This window comes from Rhipicephalus sanguineus, chromosome 6, assembly GCF_013339695.2.
Source record: "Rhipicephalus sanguineus isolate Rsan-2018 chromosome 6, BIME_Rsan_1.4, whole genome shotgun sequence".
Taxonomy (NCBI): Eukaryota; Metazoa; Arthropoda; class Arachnida; order Ixodida; family Ixodidae; genus Rhipicephalus; species Rhipicephalus sanguineus.
This window is the reverse complement of record NC_051181.1, coordinates 144,121,900-144,140,581: the sequence shown is the minus strand read 5'-3', so window position 1 is coordinate 144,140,581 and position 18,682 is coordinate 144,121,900. Positions and strand designations below refer to the sequence as shown.

The following is an 18,682-nucleotide window of genomic DNA, read 5'->3' as shown; positions in this document are numbered from 1 at the left end:
ACAATCTCTACAGAATCTACATCGACACACTTCGACGGACCTACAGCAGTCTCTACATTTCCTCTATCTGATCTCGGCCCACAGATAAACACTGCCTCTACATTTAATGCAATGAAATCGCTTTGAACTTTCTTAGAGACAATGGTCTCATTGAAATACTTTAGTTTGTTTATGTTGTGTCTTGTGTGTTCTGTACTTGTCGCACTTGTGCAGACATTCTATCATACCAGTCTCGAGTAGCATGCTAGGCGTACTGCCAGGCAAACCTCTACATTACTCATTAAAAAGCCCTCACCCCCTCCGCTCTCTCTCTCGCTGGATCGTCTGTACCCCATAAGCTGGGCGAAGACACTGCGTAGATTTAATTTGACGTAATAGTTACTACTGCTTACGGAAAGTTTGCAGTATTGCGTTGTACGTTGCATACACTGTAAGCAACTATAGAACAACGTGCAGGTGGTTAGTGGACGAATATATGGAAATATAGAAGAAAGACAGGCCTGCTGTAAAGCCTGTCTCTACGGTATCTGCGTGAGCTGTTTATATCAAGTTTGTTAGAACGCCCCATGATTGACCGGCAATGATGCTTGAAACACACTAAGTCAGCGTCGATCCGTGCACGCCGTGTTCGTATGTTCTATGTGTGCCGTTTCTCGTGTTGTACACCGAGTAGCACACAAAGTCAAGGAGCGTAAATCAGTGCGACTAAGCGTTACTTACACAGCACGAAGGTGACTGAAGGTGACTTTAACTATAGTGAAGTCAGGGCACGCGATCTCAGGATGTGGCATCTTCGGTGAATGGCGATACTGAAGAAGCTGCAGCCCAGCAGGAACTGTTCTTGCACGTGTGACGTTGTACCTCGTATCCCTGCGAATTCGGTTGCTTCACGCAGTTGACGCCTATGATGACTTCAACAAGAGTGCACGGTTTTTTGTCAAAGAGAAAACATCCTCCTAATATACAAGCGTCGCGTATAATGTTTGGAAGTAACGCTTTGTGCGCGATGACGGGACAGGAAAGAAGGAGCGAGTTAGCGACAGTGGCGGTGCGTGTTTCAAAGCGGCCACGCTTGCACGGTGCATCTTCACAATCGCGCATCCTGCTCGTTAATCGCAAGCGCGACCCATTGGCGAGAGTTCTCACACGCGGTGAAGGCGCGCCAATGAGAAGCGGCGGCCATTACAAATGCAAAATAGACGGCTCCAAGGACGCAGCGCTGAGAAGCACGAAAGAAATGCGGCCCGTGTCGTCTTTCCTGCGCTACGCAGAGGACGAGCACGCGAAAAAAAAAAGAGAAAGATTTCCTTCTGTTTCTGCCATTGTAAGCGGTGAACTTTGAAATGCTCGGAGTATAGAAAACGGTGAGAAAAGAGGCCGGAGAGAATACGGTGAGCATAGCAACAGTTCGTCCTTGAAACTATTAATTCACAATTAGAGTGAAAGGTTCATTACCACCTTCGTAGTCAGGAAATGACATGCCGCCGTCTCACGTTCATTTTTATTTGTTCAAGTTCTTTAGATTATTCAAGAGACCCACATATTTACATATTTGCTCAAGCTCTTTAGGCTATTCAAGAGATCCAAATATTCAGATTTGTGGACGATTTTTAAATTTTTTAACAACGAATCATGTGGTTTTGACTTGGTGATCTCTATACTCATAACCTTATCCACACAAGTCTTGTCCATTTGGTGTTGATGCGTGGAGTGCCCGGCAATTTCATAAGGTTTTTAGACTTCGGACCGTACTTTCCACCACAGAAAGTTTGCTGCAGTTATGAGCCGAGAGGCAATAAGCCCGTCCTGCCAGACCCACATTCCTTGAACGGACTGCCGACGAGCATACCGATGAGATCCAAACATTCCGCTCAACTACCATCTTGATTTGGACAGTAAAGTAACCTTCATCGTATTCGTCTGTGGTGCCGTCTTCGCGAAGTTGTCTATTTTGTTAGCGAAGTGAGAACCGTAATGCGACTGTCCGCTTAGCTGTCTATTTATTCATCTACGGCACGTATTGGAACACAGTCCCGATTGCGAACAAATGCATCTGTACACTCGCTTTGCTAATAGTGTCTATAAAATACATTTTCTCGTTTTCCGCGATGTTACTGAAGGAAGGCTCGCCGAGATGTACACTGTATATTTGCATTGTAATCACCCCTGGCAATGCATGCTCCCGCAATCGCTTCTATATACGTGTCTTTAGAAAGGCGACATATAGCCACATACACGGGGCTGAGGCGTAAACCTCGACGTTCCCTGCCGACGAATTCCTTGAAGATCAACGCAGTCCATACAATGCCGGGGAAAACGTGGTCACGGATAGTTCCCTGCTTCCGGCATGTCTTCGATGCGTGACCTCTCGCCCTCGCGAAGCGATAGCAACTCGAACAACGCGCGAGCCGATACGTATACGGCGGTGTTTCCACGTTCTCGGTGACCTCTCCGAGAGGCGTGCACTCTTTTCAAAGAAGGCATTCTCTCGTTGATCATTCTCTCCTTTCTTTTTTTTCGACTCTGCGCACGCGCGATCGCGCAGAGGTATGCATAGCACCGCAGGGATCATGCGCTCAAGGCACGCGCTACGGAAAAGCCGATGCGTACAGCTAGGAGCCCTCTATTCCATCACCGTACACACGCGATGGAGCGCCGTTCCTCGGTGTCTTTCTTTTATCGTTGCTTCGCGTCTGACCAGAAGGCCCGAAGCTGCTCGAATCTGTAGCAGTGGTTATCGCCGAAAAGAGCAGGTCCCCGCGGGCACGGATGACTGCGCCGTCTGGCGATCCGATGCCGATCTCGCCGCGCAGTATAGCGGCAGCAAAGTAGCGACAGGCATATCCGGTCCTGGGGAGAGCAATCGAGCTAACGGTCTCGCCTGCTCTTCCGGGGCTCCACCTCGCCCAGACGCCGGATGGAGCGAAAGGCGGGAGGGGATGAGTTTGTAGGGGGGTTGTCACGCTGCTGCTTCTCCGCGCACGCACGCACGAACACGCACGCACTCACGACCGAAGTCGCAGCTCGCGAACTTGGCCGGAAACCGGCCGTCCGGGCCTCTCTGGTCAACATCGCCGCTGTTCCATTAAGCCCAGAATCGGGTCGATTGCGTGCGCTCGGTTAGGTGCGCGCACGCGTCTGTGTGTCTGTAAATGAGTGTGCGTTCACCGGTATGTGAGGGCTCGTGTGCGTATAACGTTTAACGCTCGTGGCGTTGAATATGCGGTCATGAGATGCATCGCCTTTTCTTCTGCTCAACAATATGTATACATTACGCCCGCGACGTGCTCGCGTGGAGCTCAGTCAGCCCCCTTCTAATCGTGCTTTTCTCGTCCGATGACTTCCTTCTTAGTGTTGTAGCGTGTATGGCTGGTCGAAACGATGCATATTGCGCAGGCCAGCTTTGTTGCAGCATTTTCATAATAGCCGCGTATGCGGCTGTACACTCTCACCTATATCGTGTCAGTTATACACCGGGCAGCCGAACTCTTCGGCAATTCCACGCTCTTGCATACGTATAAATGTATCGAAAAGTATTTTCTATAGGTGGCCGGCCTCATTTGACAGCAGTGCGGTGGAAGTTATGACGGAGGCGTGCGCACGCGTTCGAGACCATTGTAGACATGGCGCAAAAGTACATGCGCAAAGCTCTTGATTGGCCGGCACCGGACGCGTGATGGTGCATTGTCGGTTATCACGATTACACCAGAGTCAATGGGGCCCGTGGAACAGGTCGACCTCCTTTTATTTTGCCCCGTTGAGGTAGAATTTAAGTGCGGCGTTTTGCACGGTATCTGAAGAAGGGGTGCTGTGTATATACCGTAGCAAGTACCCGACACCAGGATCAGCAAGCAGGCGATGAACCAGGGCTAACATCACCGGGCGTAATCATTAAAAAAATGTTATCTCTGTCGCCCGCTTTTTAACTTTTCGTGGGTCTTGTCCCCAGATAATATTACCGACACCGTTATCCTATCTCCCTATTAATAATCATCATCTTTTTTAATGTCTATCAAACAACGGAGACCTTTCTTAGCGAACCCTGCGTATAGCCATGGACTATGGTATAGCCTTGTGTTGCGTCAGCCAACACAAGGCACAGCTAGCAAATATACTAACCTCATCTCTTCAACTAATCTTATCTGAAACATTCGACAACACTTTCCCTGATTGGCAACCATACCTTTACAGTCTGGTCTACGCGTTGGCCTTCCAAACTCCACGTCTTTCACATTAACTCAACTGATGCCAACGAATGTTCAGGCGAAGGTCCCGCACGCACAAGTTGAAGGCAAATCGTGTGCTGTGGACGAAAAAGGGTAAACCAAGGCTTAAGAAGGTTACTCCATCGTATCCGAGCTTCATCATCGCAAACACGTGGTGATTTACCTGCACGGCAAGCCTGCCATTCAGTCACGACCGGCGAATGCGCTGGAACACGCCTTACGATTACCACTGTTCCAGTAACATTCTGTTGTGTACAAAACACACCTCCTTCGAATAATGTACGATTATGTCAAGCCTTCGTAGCGACTATGCGACACGGTAGATTGGGTCAATATAAAGTTTTACGCTGCACTGAAGATTACAGAGCCAGTTCCCATAGTTCCACAGAGCATATGGGCTAAGGGTCTCATAGTCTAAAAACAAGTTAAACAAGCGCTCAGCTAGTGACGCAAAGTTACTCGTTCACGTTTCAAAACTTCATGAGTAACCGATATATTCCTGCCTAGCAAATAGTTCTATATATGTGTCTGAGAAAATTAATAAATAATAAAGGACACTGCTGTGTAATAGGAAGCTTCACACAAAATAAAAAGAAATAAAGAAAGAACCCTGGGAAGTTTCGCGCTTTTTTTTTTCTGTGTTGGGTGCCTTTAGCTTTGCGAGCATACGGCACAATAGGTGCCCGACGTGCATGGGATAAGGTGAAATTCCTCAAGCTGACGGGTGTCTCGAAGGGCACGTGTTCCTACTCTTTGGAGGCTACAGCTTATAACTGTTCGCAAGTAGGAAGCGATTACGCCGCACTATAAAAAGGATGCCTCGGCACGTCCTCCCCTTTGTTTCCACCGTGACCCGGGCAGCATTAGCGCCGAAAAGACTGATTGCTCACGCGGGCAACTTGCTTGGGGCGGCGGCGGCTCGCAGGTAATGGCTGAAGGAGGGCTCGATGGCGCGGAACAAGAGGCGCTAATTACGGCGATTCAACCTCCGACGCCTGAAGGCTGAAACGAGGCGCCGGTCGTGCAAAATATACGAGGAGGGAGGCATCCCAGTCAAGTCACAGAGCGGGTCACGCCAACTTGTCGGCCGACGAGATGGCAGCTGCCATGTACACCATAAGGGTATCTCGTACTCATTTTTGAAGCGAACCTTTCTAGCGAGCCTACACGACTTCGGCAACCAAACAGTAACAATGAAAACTTATAAAACAAACCAAAACAGCGGGAAACACAAGACCATTGAAAAGAAAACGACGGGACATACGATTTCCGGTCTGCTAGAGCCTTCAGTGGGACACTGGAAGTGTATGTGCAGGATATTGAAGTCAGATACTGGAGGCAAGTTAGATTGTTACAAGAATGGCTGGTTTTGCTTTCCGCAAGGTCGAGGGCGGCTGGATTAACTTGAATTACCAGCGTTAGCACCGCCGTTTGGCTGCAGAGGCGACAGAAGTGGTGCCAACATGGCCTGTTTCTTTCTTTTTACTGTGTCTTGTGCTTCCCCGTTGTTTTTTTCTTTTTTTTTTTCGTTTTGACAATGAACCTACCAGCCCAATTCAACGCCTCTGCAGCAGTACCGCAGTACAGTCACAGTAAGCGAAGGGACATTCAAGCACACACCATCGCCGGATGGTGTGTTTGCTTGCAGCAGTACCGTGTGCTTGAATGTGCCTTCTTCTTCGTCCTTGTTTTTGAGTTTCACTGGTTTCCTCGCACCTAAACATGAACATGAACCAACCGGCCCAGCTTTTCACGCTTCTGAAGCGAAGGGAACACGTGACACGGCGCGCATGCGCAAAAGAAGCTGCGCGCCGCGTCGGTTGTCATGCGTCAAAGACGCAGAAATGAAACGGGATGATAATATCGTCACGTGGTCGTGACGGTGAAGAACACGAACTGAAGGAGCTAAAGATTCAACACTTTAAAGGGCCCCTAAACCACTCCGAGTTCAAAGACGAGAGACTTTTGTCGACTTCACTACCCTTCCTAAAAGTGCTAACTCATCCTCGCCTTTTATTTCTTCATAAAACAAGGGGAGAGAGGGAGAGGGAGGGTAGCTAGCGTCGCCGCAGTGTCCCCCCCTCACTTTTTTTTTCGTTGGTTTAGTCCGAAAGAAACAAGCTTCGCAGTGGATGCAAAATGAATATGAAGTGATGACGTGCTTCGCACAACGGCCGGCCTTTGGTCTCCGGGCTTTCCGGGGGTAAAGATTGGAAGTGAATACTTCTTGGAATGTAACATCAGGGGGTCCTCGGCAGCTGTTATCGTAAAAAAGCCTGCGTCGCCGTAACCCTGCACGTTAAACAATGACAAAACAGGTCTGACTATAAGTACATATACGGGACAGACTTGGCGCCCCCCTCAGATGCCTAAGAGGGGCGGCCATCCCCTCCCCCTCCCCCCCCCACCCCCCCCCCTGCCACCCCTGTGCGCACGCCTATGTGTGGTTAGAACAGAGGATCCCGAGCCCGTTTTGGCAGGGACTAAGGTGGTGGAGGTGCAATTGGAGCGCGTCTTTCGCGACGCGCCTCGCATGGTGTCTCCTGTAAAACCCCCACCTGTGTTCCCGCGGCACAAGCATGGCGTGCGCGCAGACGCTGCACAACCACGACTACAAAACGCAGTCTCGTCGGCGGCGGCGGCCTCCACGCAACCGTGTCCGCAACAACGACCGCGTCGACTGGGCCGGGCTGCCGCCGCTGGACGCGATCACTCAGCGGACACGGATTTCCGACGGGTCTCTCGTGCGTTTTGTGACGCTGCCCTCGGTCTCTTCTTGGCACAGCGGTCGCTTCGCGATGACCCCGTGGCGGCAAAGGGGCTGGGACGGATGGCGCGGCATCGCCCGACAGCAACAGCACGCTGCCATCCTGGATTCGAGAAATACGGCACCTTCAGCCGCTGCTTCGGGTTCCCGAATCTACGTCGATCCGAAATCTGAAGCGGCTGAGAGGAGGAATGACGGACAGAATGGCCGGGAGAACCTGCCTCGTCAATTCTGTGCACCATCTGCGCGCGTGGTTGCGCTTCCGACCGTGCGAGAGACGCGCGCTTGCACGGAGCAGCCGCGAAGTAACGTGACGTGACCTCTATCTCCGTCCCAACCCCTCACCCCACGACCTTTGGTCGCTTATCTCTTAGCCGCTTTCTTTTGTACATTCACATTTTCCCGGTATTTTTTTATTTCGTTCTTGAAGACAGGTAATCGGACAGGTGTCTGCAGGGAGACAGGAGCGTGACTTGTCTGGCGGTATGCTGCTCTTCAGTCAGTTCAGTTTAACTTGCCCGTTTTATTTCTATGTCCAGCGCCGCACCTCTATAGGGTTCGGCCCCGTTCACACCATCGTTACGTGCAATGTGGTGGTACTTATTTGCTCTTCACGCAATCCACCAAATGGCGCGCAAAGTTGGCCGGCGTGTCCATCACGCCAGCTCACGAAATGAAACGAAGAAAGAGCGGTACAGACGAAGAAAGGTGAAAACCGTGTCTCATTGTATAAATTTTCGGGTGGGTGTCGTGACGAACGAGAGCCAGCTCGAATGAAAGTGGAGATTTAATGAAAACTGACGGCCAAGGAAGCCCGAACAAAAGCTCAGCTCAGCGCTTCCGCGGTCATTACTTGGGTGCTTTTGAGAAATGCAATTCATTTCTGCGTCACGCTTATGAAAGAACAAAGCCACCGGGCAGGCTCGACGTCACACTTCCGGCAAAAAGTAACACGGAGGGTCAAACAGGAAAGGGAAAGAGCAGACAATTCATTCCCGCACGCTCTCGGCCAGGCACATTTTGACAGCTGACGGCACTGCTTGCGTAACCTTCAGGACAAACCCGTCGATTTCATCCGCTCCACTGAACGCACTGAGTTTTGTTCCGGAGTAACATAATAGGAGTCGCCGACTCCACAGAATGCGAGCGGATAAATGATACGTTTCCAGACAGACTCGAGCACTGCCTCCGAGACTGTAGGCTCAGCGTGCCGTGTAGAGAGGTCTCGGAGGCAAGGGCCCCGTAACGCACGTGCCACCCATATGCGGTGGTAACGCCTACTGCTTCTTTATAGACTACGTGCGCGTATACCTCGAGGAGGCGCGGGGACGCTACTGCGACCTTACCCCGTTTCGAGATTAAGAGAAAGAAATACAAAAGAAACACCGCCGCTCACGCAGACGCACGACACGCTTATCGCGCAGTGAGAAACTTCGTCTTTTGCTGCAAGCGAAGAGCCGATTCGCGCCGTTGACGCCGTGGAAAGCGCGCCAGTGATAACGGGACATTGAGCGGCGACGACGCAATCTCATAAACACACAATGAAAGAAGCGCCCTTGATTCTACTACCCGAGTGGAGGGGGAGTGAGGGGGGGGGAGGCTCTGCGTCCTACATCTCCTAGCGCTCATTGTAACGGATGGGCGCAGCCTACGGAGACGAACCGAAATCGGAAGGATCTCAGTCGGAAATCGGTGTCCTGTGCGACTGTTTACTGCGTGCGACTTTCAGGCTAAGGCTTGGTTCCCTTACGCTTTGCGTAAAACTGTAGAACCCGAGCGAGGCGGAACGTGCCCCTAGCACACTTCTCACACCGCTCAGATCGACGAATAAGGCACACGGTTAATCTGTGCGTGACATAAGGGGTTTCAGGCTCGTCTTGATCTGGCTCTTCTCCGGTGCAAATGAAGTAAAAAGAAAACAGTCCCCATATGTGGTTTTCGTGGTATATTTTCGTCCGCGTTGACCCGTATATGGGTCAACGCGGACGAAAACTACGACGATAGGAAGATAAGGCGAAATTGGTAAGATGATAACTCGTGCACGGCACCGACAATGGCATGGCTACAAACGAGTGACCCACGACAATCGAATCATCTGTGAAAACGAATGATTCACGGAGGAGTAATTCTTCTATGGAAACCAGGTGACTAATAAAAGAACTCGCAGGGTCCCTTATGCGTTCGCTTAAGACGACTCGAAGGCGATTATTATTATTTTTTTGGTCTCAGATGATGCATTGATCTTCCCTCGCCCCCCTCCGAAAGCTTTCTGCACCTAACGTTGTTTTGCGCTGCCTCCAGGATCGGAGGCACTGCAAGCTCTCCGGGATTGGGTCAGCTTTGACCAAGCGACGACGTCATGTATTACGTCACGTTATGTGTTGTCAAAGTGACAAGATGATGGCGTCATGGTGAGATCACAAGTTTCATCGACATGTGACGTCATGATGACGACACATGGTGACGTTATCACGCGATGATAATTTTTTGCATCACCTGTGTTGACGCCGACGGTCGATTTTCGCGTCTGACGAGGCATCGAAGTATTCCGCCCTCATCGTTCACACCTCATCGTGACAAAAAAAAAAAAAAAAAAAAAAAACGATATCATGACCGCGTGAAGACACCACTATGATGACATCATGGTGACAGCGTTTTTATGGTAAAGAATAAAAGCTGCGCGACTTTGTCCAACGCTAAAGGCATATTCACACCTTTATAAATCTCTCTCTGTACTCTCTCTCTCTCTCTCTAAAAGAGTCCATAGAGTTGCAATCAGCGGTATCCTTGGTGTAAGAGTCCTCTAAATGGACTCTATTTCAGCGCGCGGTAACTGCATAAAACTCAAGCATTGGCTGATAAACCAACTGTCATCGCCAACTTTTATTGGTTAAAGCACGCTGATATTGACGACCCATTTAGTAGACTCAAAAATCTGCGAGTAGAGATGAGCTGTAGGGGAGAACGTACAACGTCAACTCAATGACGTGGCCGTTTTTCCCGACTATCAACAGCGCTTGCCATGCGCAGGGGCTTCGTGCGAACGCTCTAAATATACAAAATTTAAAAAAAAATGAAGAGAACAACTGGTTAGTGATACAGCGCTGAATAATCACTCCTGACAAGCGACACGTGTTACCGGATTCGGCAAACACCCAGCAGGAACAGCGTATAACTCGACGGGGGGAAAACATTACCGTTTTCGTACAGCGGAGTCGCAAGGACGCCGTCACGATCCAGTGCTGACGAGCTCACAGCGCTTGCAAGCGCGCGCGTACACGCTTAGCGACGGTGCGACACGTGCGACCTCAGTGGGGAAACTTAAGTGCCCTCATGTGTGTTTTTTTTCTGTCCGATGGGAGTGGCGCGGCCGCAAAACATGTTTCCGTCGACCGCCGACGGGGATGGATCAGTGGAGGACGATTGAAGTCTGTTGAAAGCCCGTACAATGCGAAACGATGAGTGAAACTACCGCTACGCTTGACGAATTTTGGTTGCAGCGCGAACTTGGTACAGGGACACGAGAAGAAAGACGACACACGCAGCGCTACTAGCAACAACAATGTTTATTTTTCCAGACCCGCACCGCCCTAAGTACCCCTACCTCAGCAGCAACCACAGGTCACGTGAGAGGAAGTTTTGAACAATTTGGCTTACAGCGTCCTAAGGCATCGACTCCTTCCGAAGTCAGTCTCGCTTCTTCACCGTCAGTTGCTTTCCGTGACACACGACGGACCACGGACAGGAGCTCTGGCTTTGTCATCCTCTTCTCGACGGCGAACTTCGGACCCAGTCCCAGGACTTGAACGACGTCGTCTGAAAGATGGAGGCTCTCAGGAACGTTGACACTGTAAGTCACCTTCCTGCGGTCACTGCCGACACGCTGTCGAAGTTGGCGCAACTGTGTCGTCCAGAGAACCTCGGTGACTTCGCCGGCCAGGCGCAGATATTTCTTCAGAGGGTTACCGGCGACAGGAGACTCAAACGAGCTTTGAAGTTGCACGCTGAGATACATCCTGCGTATACGAATCCGGCGATGCCATTCAGGGCGCAAAATCTTGAGCAACCTTTTCCCATGGCCGAATGATGGCATGGAACCACCAAAAAGAGCTACGACGTCTTCGGGAAGGATGTTCGTCCGGATGCAAAAGCCTAACGACCGTGCTCTGCATGTTGCACTGGCGATGAGGGCTACAGTGCGGCCAGGATCTTGAGGAACATAAAGAAAGGGGCCCGTTGCACGAGAAACAAGAGTTGCGAAGTGGGCTTGTTGGCAAGTCATGACAAATTTTGGTTGCAGCGCGAACTTGGTCGCACCCTGGCAACGATGGCGTTATATTTGTCTGTGCAGCTTTGGCTGGCGAGAATACGTTGCAGGTGAAAGTGAGAGAGAAAGAACCTTATATCGAGATCCGGCTATTTTCTGGTCCGTGCCAGACCGCTAAGATGGAGGGCGGAAGATCTTGACTTCCTGTAGCCTCCCTGGCCTGCTGGATAGCCCAGGTTTAGTCCTGTAGATCGCAGCTGAACAGCGTTCTCTGCCGTCGCTCCCGGAGAGGTTCTGGGGAGTCTGTTTGCTGAGTGGGGTACCCCTATAGCTTGTGACTCGGGGAGGCCTCTTCTATTTTACGTACTTTACAGAAATCTACAGCGCATCCACAGCCACTATAGTCCTTCATAAAGAAAGCGACAGAATCCCAATAAAGAAGGGTGTACGACAGGGAGACACGATCTCTCCAATGCTATTCACCGCGTGTTTACAGGAGGTTTTCAGGGCCCTAGATTGGGAAGAATTAGGGATAAGAGTTAATGGAGAGTATCTCAGTAACCTGCGCTTCGCTGATGACATTGCATTGATGAGTAACGCGGGAGACGAATTACAGCTCATGATTACTGAACTGGATACGGAAAGTAGAAGAGTAGGTCTGAAAATTAATATGCATAAAACTAAAGTAATGTGGAACAATCTTGGCAGAGAACAGCGCTTCGCGATAGGTGGCGAGACGCTGGAAGTTGTAAAGGAGTACGTCTACTTAGGACAGGTAGTAACCGCGGAGCCGAACCATGAGAGTGAAATAACTAGAAGAATAAGGATGGGATGGGGCTCATTCGGCAAGCATTATCAAATCATAAATGGTAGTCTACCACTCTCTCTCAAGAGGAAGGTATATAACAGCTGCATCTTACCGGTACTTACCTACGGAGCAGAAACCTGGAGACTTACAAAGAGGGTTCAACTTAAATTGAGGACGACGCAGCGAGCGATGGAAAGGAAAATGATAGGTGTAACCTTAAGAGACAGGAAGAGAGCAGAGTGGGTCAGGGAACAAACGGGGGTTAAGGATATCATAGTTGAAATTAAGAAGAAGAAATGGATATGGGCCGGCCACGTAGCACGTCGGCAGGATAACCGGTGGTCATTAAGGGTAACTGACTGGATTCCAAGAGAGGGCAAACGCGTGAGGGGAAGACAGAAAATTAGGTGGGTAGATGAGATTAAGAAGTTTGCAGGTATAACGTGGCAACAGAAAGCACAGGACCGGGTTGATTGGCGGAACATGGGAGAGGCCTTTGCCCTGCAGTGGGCGTAGACAGGCTGATGATGATGATGACATAATGAGTCTGGGTAGAGTTCTGGGAACATCCAGTGTAGCTGAAGAGGACCGGGATAAGAATTGGTTTGCAATTTGCGCCACTCTGTCGCCTGTTTCCTGTCGAATTTTGGGTGAGGCGGAGAGAAATTCCGCCTCAAGTCTCGATAGTGTTGTGTGTAATCTGCATAGCTGGTTAGTTTGTCTTTGATTATTATTTATCAGTTCTACTTCGGCAAAAGCCTCTCCCGACGAGGGTATCCATTGGGCTGCGCGTCGATGGAAAATTTTCTCTTTCGTCTTTCCGTTTAACGACAGCGCAAGACAGGACACCTCTGGTTGGCACGTCCTGGGACGTGTTAGCGAACGCAAACAAAATGTGGCAAGCAAGAACGTGACACGCTTTAATTTCTCCCCCTGTTTACGGGCGGCGCGAGTCAAAACAGATGCGCCGGAATTAAGACAGATGGCGGGACGAATACACGACTCGTAGAAACGGGTTATGTCACCGCCCCGTCCCGTTCTCGCCAGGAAACCGATACACAAGTTCAAGGGACACTAACGATCACCGCCAAACCTGTTTAGACCGATGATATTTCCTTTTAAAGCTCCATTTGCGTTTTGTATCGATGTTTTCAGCGTAAACGAGCAGATTGCTAGCGGATAAATTGAAGGCCGAACTTGGCATTTCATTAATTTCGCGTACAGCGCAGCCAATACGACAGCGTGACTTCGTGCACGCCGTGCTATTTTCAAGTTACGTTTGTACATTTGCTGTGCAGCGTAGTCACACTGGGCCGTTATCTCCATCGCGCATATCACTATACAACGGTCAGCCTGTTTGTGTCCACAACGGTGCGATGACCTCTATGATCGACATAGGATTACTCGTATGTTCGTCGTGTGTTAGCCAGCAGCTCCAAACTATACGTCAGGAAAAAAGAAAGAAAAAAAAAAGAACGGCTCTCCCGTGACTACTTAAACCGTTTGTCTTCCCTCGATATCCGCTCAGTTACTCTGAAAGAACAACGGATAAACTGCTGGAACCGTCACGTGATCACTTTCACATCAACAGCCAAATATGGCGCAATAGAGTTTCTTCGCATCCGGCAAAACAGCCTGCAAACGCAATTTTCGTGATGAGGGCCATCCCTATTCTGTACATTGTCAAATTCCGCCATGTTGTCGAATTCCGCCATTGGTCAAGTGTGATTGGCCCGGAGGGCTGCTACGGCCTCTCCTATTGGCTTAAAAATGCCACCATTATGAAAATTTGACAAGATGGCGGAATTTGACAGTGTCCAGAATAGCAAACCGGACAAAGATCGGCGAATTCACTTGCAGGTAGATTCGACCAGACTATATTGACCGTGAGCCTGGGTTGGACCGAGTAATTCAAAGTGTGTCGAAATCGTCATTTTGTCGAAGTGATTCGAAGTGGGCGTGAGCCTTAGCTTGAGTGAACCTGAGTAAGTATACGTCTTAAGTCACGTGCGACAGCGTGTATTCGGCGAATATGTTCAGCGGAAGCCCGCAAGCTGGACGATGATTCATGAAAGAAAGCGAAATGATATCCACCCGTTTGTAGAGCGAAGCTACAGGAAGAGAGAGAGAGAGAATGACTATTACAAAACTAAGAACTCGGGCGGGTACTTTAGTCCGGGGCTAGCGCTGACTTTCCTGTAGCTCTGATGGTCCGGTCCGCTAGTCACTTCTGGCACTCACGATCTGGGTTGAGCAAGAATACCACAGGGGATTCTCCGAAAAAAAGAAAAGCTTTGCAGTTGAAGAACTTCAGTGAAACATGTGTTCTTTGAGTCCCCCCAACTTCACTCTCACGATCACGAACGAATTTGACTGTACGTACGTTGCCGAGCGACATCCATTAAAACCAGCGAGCCTGATTGAAGATGGACACCCGAAGAATGGATTTGTGTTCAATAAATCATATTCTGGAAACGTGAGCAGCCAAGCTAAACAAAACGATAAAAATGTATGCACTTGCACTCAAAGTGAGAGTTGTAGGAAGGGCGGAGCGGTGATTCGCCTGCACTTCGGCGACGCTGGCGTTCCGAACGTGCAGTTTGCTCGGCGTCCATAGATGGCGGGAAAGGAAACTTATTTTTGATGCAGTGGCGCCCTCTCATCTCTTCCTTTCTCTCCTCCTCATCCTCACATCACTCTATCCTTCTCACATTCACTTCCCTTTCCCACCCCTTTGCTATACTATACGATACATGGCTATGCCATGCTCTACCCTCTCCCCACCTCCTCTCCTTCTTGCTCACCCTCACATCACTCCTCCTCAGCCTCACTTCCCTTTCCCGCCCCCTTGCTATACTATATTATACGTGGCTATGCTATGCTTTACCCTCTCCCCTCATTTCTTTCTTCCTCAACCCCACTTCTCTTTTCAGCCCCCTTGCTGTAGTATACATGGCTATGTTATACATCTTTTTGCCTGCGTGACGCCGAGTGACGACGTCAGATGGCAGGAGATGACATGAGACGACATGAGACGACAGCCCGGGCCCCCAAAGTGCTCCGCATATAATAAAGGGACAGCAAATAGACAACACCTAAGCGCAGAAACAGCAGCCTCCGAGTATATACCACAGACAAGTCGTTGTTCAATGACGCCGAGAAGCATTTGTGCGGACCAACCAGACCTCGACCGCCGCCAGCTCGAGATGGTCCCAGCGGATTCGCGCGATTACGCCGGCCCGCGCGGTGAGCCGGCCCGCGCGGTGAGCCGGCCCGCGAGCCGTCTCCTTTTCGGCTCCGTTCGGCCGTGTCCGTTTCACGCACGACGACGCAAACAGCACCCGTACGGAGCCGGCTGGCGGTGACCGCCGGGAATCTTCTTTTCTTGGCCCAGCCTCATTTACCCTGCTTAGCTCCGGCGCTATAGGATGGTTACGCGTCAGGAACTGGTCGCATTACGGGCGAACTCCCCGAAAGGCGAACCCCCGATGCCCGTTCGTTTCTTTCTGCTGTGTACAGTTCGCCGTCGCAATGTAAAGCGGCTGTTAGATTACAGCTCAGATGATCAAATATTTGGCTTTAGAGAAAGCACTTTCGCGTGATGCTACGGTTCGAGGAACTGCCCCCCAAACGTTTAGTACAGTACTATAGACCACCTCACACGTGGTCGGACTTAGTGCGGTCGCTCGGTCACCCACCTTGTTCCCCTCCAACGATCGCGACAAATGTCAATAAAAAATGCAGTAAATATCAAGTACTCGTTTATTCTGACAACGCAACTTGCTATGGTTGAAGACGGCGCATTGGTAAAGCGTACTCGAATTTAATAATAATTATTGCGATTTCACGTCCCAAAACCACGATATGATTATGAGGGGCGCCGCCACCTTGGACTGTTAAAAGAATGTTTTTTTATATTTGTGTATCGCAATGTGAATTAATGATGTCATAAACGTTGAATGCACTTACCCAAGCATTTTCGTGCGTATATGCGTCTACTGTAGCACTGTTAGTTTAGTTCTTAAAGATACAAAGCGGCAGCCCAATATGGCGGCACCGAAACCCATCTGTAAAATAGTTTATAGCCCCACAAGAAGTACTCCTATTAATTCCTTGTTTGTTTTTCTCCTCCTCTCGTTCACCCCTTCTTCGTTCCTACAGATACACCCTGGTAACCCACCGCCCAGATGGCAATCTTGAAGTCAACGTGGGCTACTCGGGCGCAGCGATTGTCCACCGTCGGGTTCCTGCTGTCGCTGCCCATGTGGCTGCAGTCGTTCGGCAGCGTTGCCTGTGCCGAGGATCCGAGTCCCGCAATCTATCCGGGCCAGGCGAACATCGCGCTGCTGATGCCGCTACGAACAGCAGTAAGAAACGGCACCGGCGACGCCACCGCAGGATCCGCTGGAGACGGCGCGTGCGGCTCCCTGGACCCGCGCCGTGTGCGGCTCGCCCTGGCCGGAGTGTGGGCTGCGCAACAGGCGAACTTCAGGAAAGCCCCGTCTGACTTCAACCTGGGTAAACGAGCATGCTTCCTTTGTAGTTCATTATCTGGGTTGTTGTTTTGTTATTGTTCCTGCCATCCACGCTCTCAAGAAAGAAACCAGAACTGCGAAAATTGTTGCTCATGTAAACACAGAAAAAGAACCCCTAATAGAAAAAAAGGAGTGATCTATCATGAGAGAGAGCGAGAGAGAAAGATAAAGGACAGACAAGTAGGTCAACCAGAGCAAGTCTCCGGTTTGCTACCCTGTACTTTGGATGGGGAAAGGGGGTGTAAAATAATGAAAGAGAAGAAGAGTCTGTGACGACACTAAGCAACGAAATGTTTGAAGGACGATAGACTGGTTAAGTTGGTTGAAATCTATCGCACTTGAACAATATCGGAAATAAGCGAGGACACAGCGAGTCTATTTGCACATCGACAGCTCGGTGTCACGTGAGAGAAAAGTCACGCGTGACGTCATTAGTAGATCGGCGCGTCGCTAGAGAGCACTTCTACCCTCGCTATCGACGTTGAGTCTGGCAGTATGTGACGTTGGTAAAATATCGAGAACCACGAAGCGGCACGGCGTAGGTTACTGCGATAGCCGATTCCACCGTTTATTTACTGATGTCAGGACATTGGGCAAGTAGCAAGCGCGAGTTCGGATCGAAGCGGGCCATCACGTCTGCATGGGCGCTGCAACGTTGGATCCCCACTGCAATTACCGACAGTTACCGATACAATAATTAAATGATTATGACGTGTACGTGCGAGTCGTGACTAGCGAAACACGTATTGCTGTGACGTAGCACGTCCCCAACAAACGCATTTGTCTTAACCTTCTCCATCATCATCATCATCCTGACTACGCCCACTGCAGAGCAAAAGCCTCTCTCCTGTTCCGCCAATCAAGCCGGTCCTATGCTTGCTGTGGCCACGTTATACCCGCGAACTTCTTAATCTCATCTGCCCACCTAACTTCCTGTCTCCCCCTCGCGCGTTTGCCTTCTCTTGGAATCCAGACAGTTACTCTTAATGATCAGCGGTTTTCTTGCCTACGCGCTACATGCCCTGCCCATGTCCATTTCTTCTTCTTGACTTCGACTAAGGTGTCCTTAACACCCGTCTGTTCCCTGACCCACTCTGCTCTTTTTTTGTCCCTTAAGGTTACACCTGTCATTTTTCTTTCCATTACTCGTTTCGTATTCCCCAATTTAAGTTGAACCCTCTTTTTTAAGTTTAACAGTCTCCAATTTTAATGCAAACAGAACTATGTTTTGCTGCGCGAGCATATGATCTGCTTACACCTTGTAGCTTCCAGCCTGCCGCAACCAGCTTGTGAAATAGCGTATAATTGTATTTCACGAAAATTGTACGGTGGTGGTACGACGTCAGGGGCGTAGGCAGAAATTTTTTTCGGGGTGGGCACCTCCTTGATCTGTAGTGGGGACGAGCAGGCAAATGTGGTCGAGTGTCATTTTCTGCTCTGTATGCTATGGCAAAAAAAAATTTCGGGGGGGGGGGGGCACGGGCCCGTTGTGCCCTAACGTGGCTACGCCCCTGTACGACGTCATACGTAACGTTTTTTTTTCGCAAGTCACGTGACGCCGAGCCGTTGAGGTGCAAATAGAATCTCCAGTTTTTACACACAATAAATCGAATCGCGTTATGTGCGTCCCGCGATGCCAACAACGTTGTCGCGCCAGGTTTATTTTCCTTTGCCGCGTGCGAAGAGTTAACAATTGCGTTTCTTTCCTTCTACGGCGGTGTTTGTTAGACGACTTAATATACCGCCGGCACGCGGGAGGAAAAATAGCCCGTCGTTGCGAGCAAGACGAATGCGTATGCCGACTACGCACGAATGCGGCCCATTCACTCGGACGATTCGAAAAGAGTGCAGTAATGACGAGCTGCGCCGATGATCCCAAGAGCGTGAGAGCAACTTCCATGGCCTCATACCAACGTTTTTAGATAAGCTAAAAATAATCTAAAAACGTTGCCACATACTTAAATGGCTGCGCCGCGTTACCTGGTGTGTGTTTTTCCCACATCAGATGCCGATGACTTCGAGCGAGCTGCTTCCTTCGCCTCGTTCCCCTTCTCCTGACGTATACGCGCTGCGGTGACG

The 18,682-nt window shown here is 50.1% G+C and overlaps 1 protein-coding gene across 1 annotated transcript in view; it reads left to right on the top strand.

Moving 5' to 3' along the window:
- Positions 1-18,682, top strand: part of LOC119396625 (uncharacterized) — a 296,945-nt gene that overhangs the window by 263,735 nt on the left and 14,528 nt on the right. The window contains exon 2 of the mRNA XM_049417162.1: positions 16,230-16,586. Within this exon, the coding sequence (XP_049273119.1) occupies positions 16,256-16,586 (331 nt within the window). The 5' untranslated portion in view covers positions 16,230-16,255. The remainder of the gene's footprint in view (positions 1-16,229; positions 16,587-18,682) is intronic.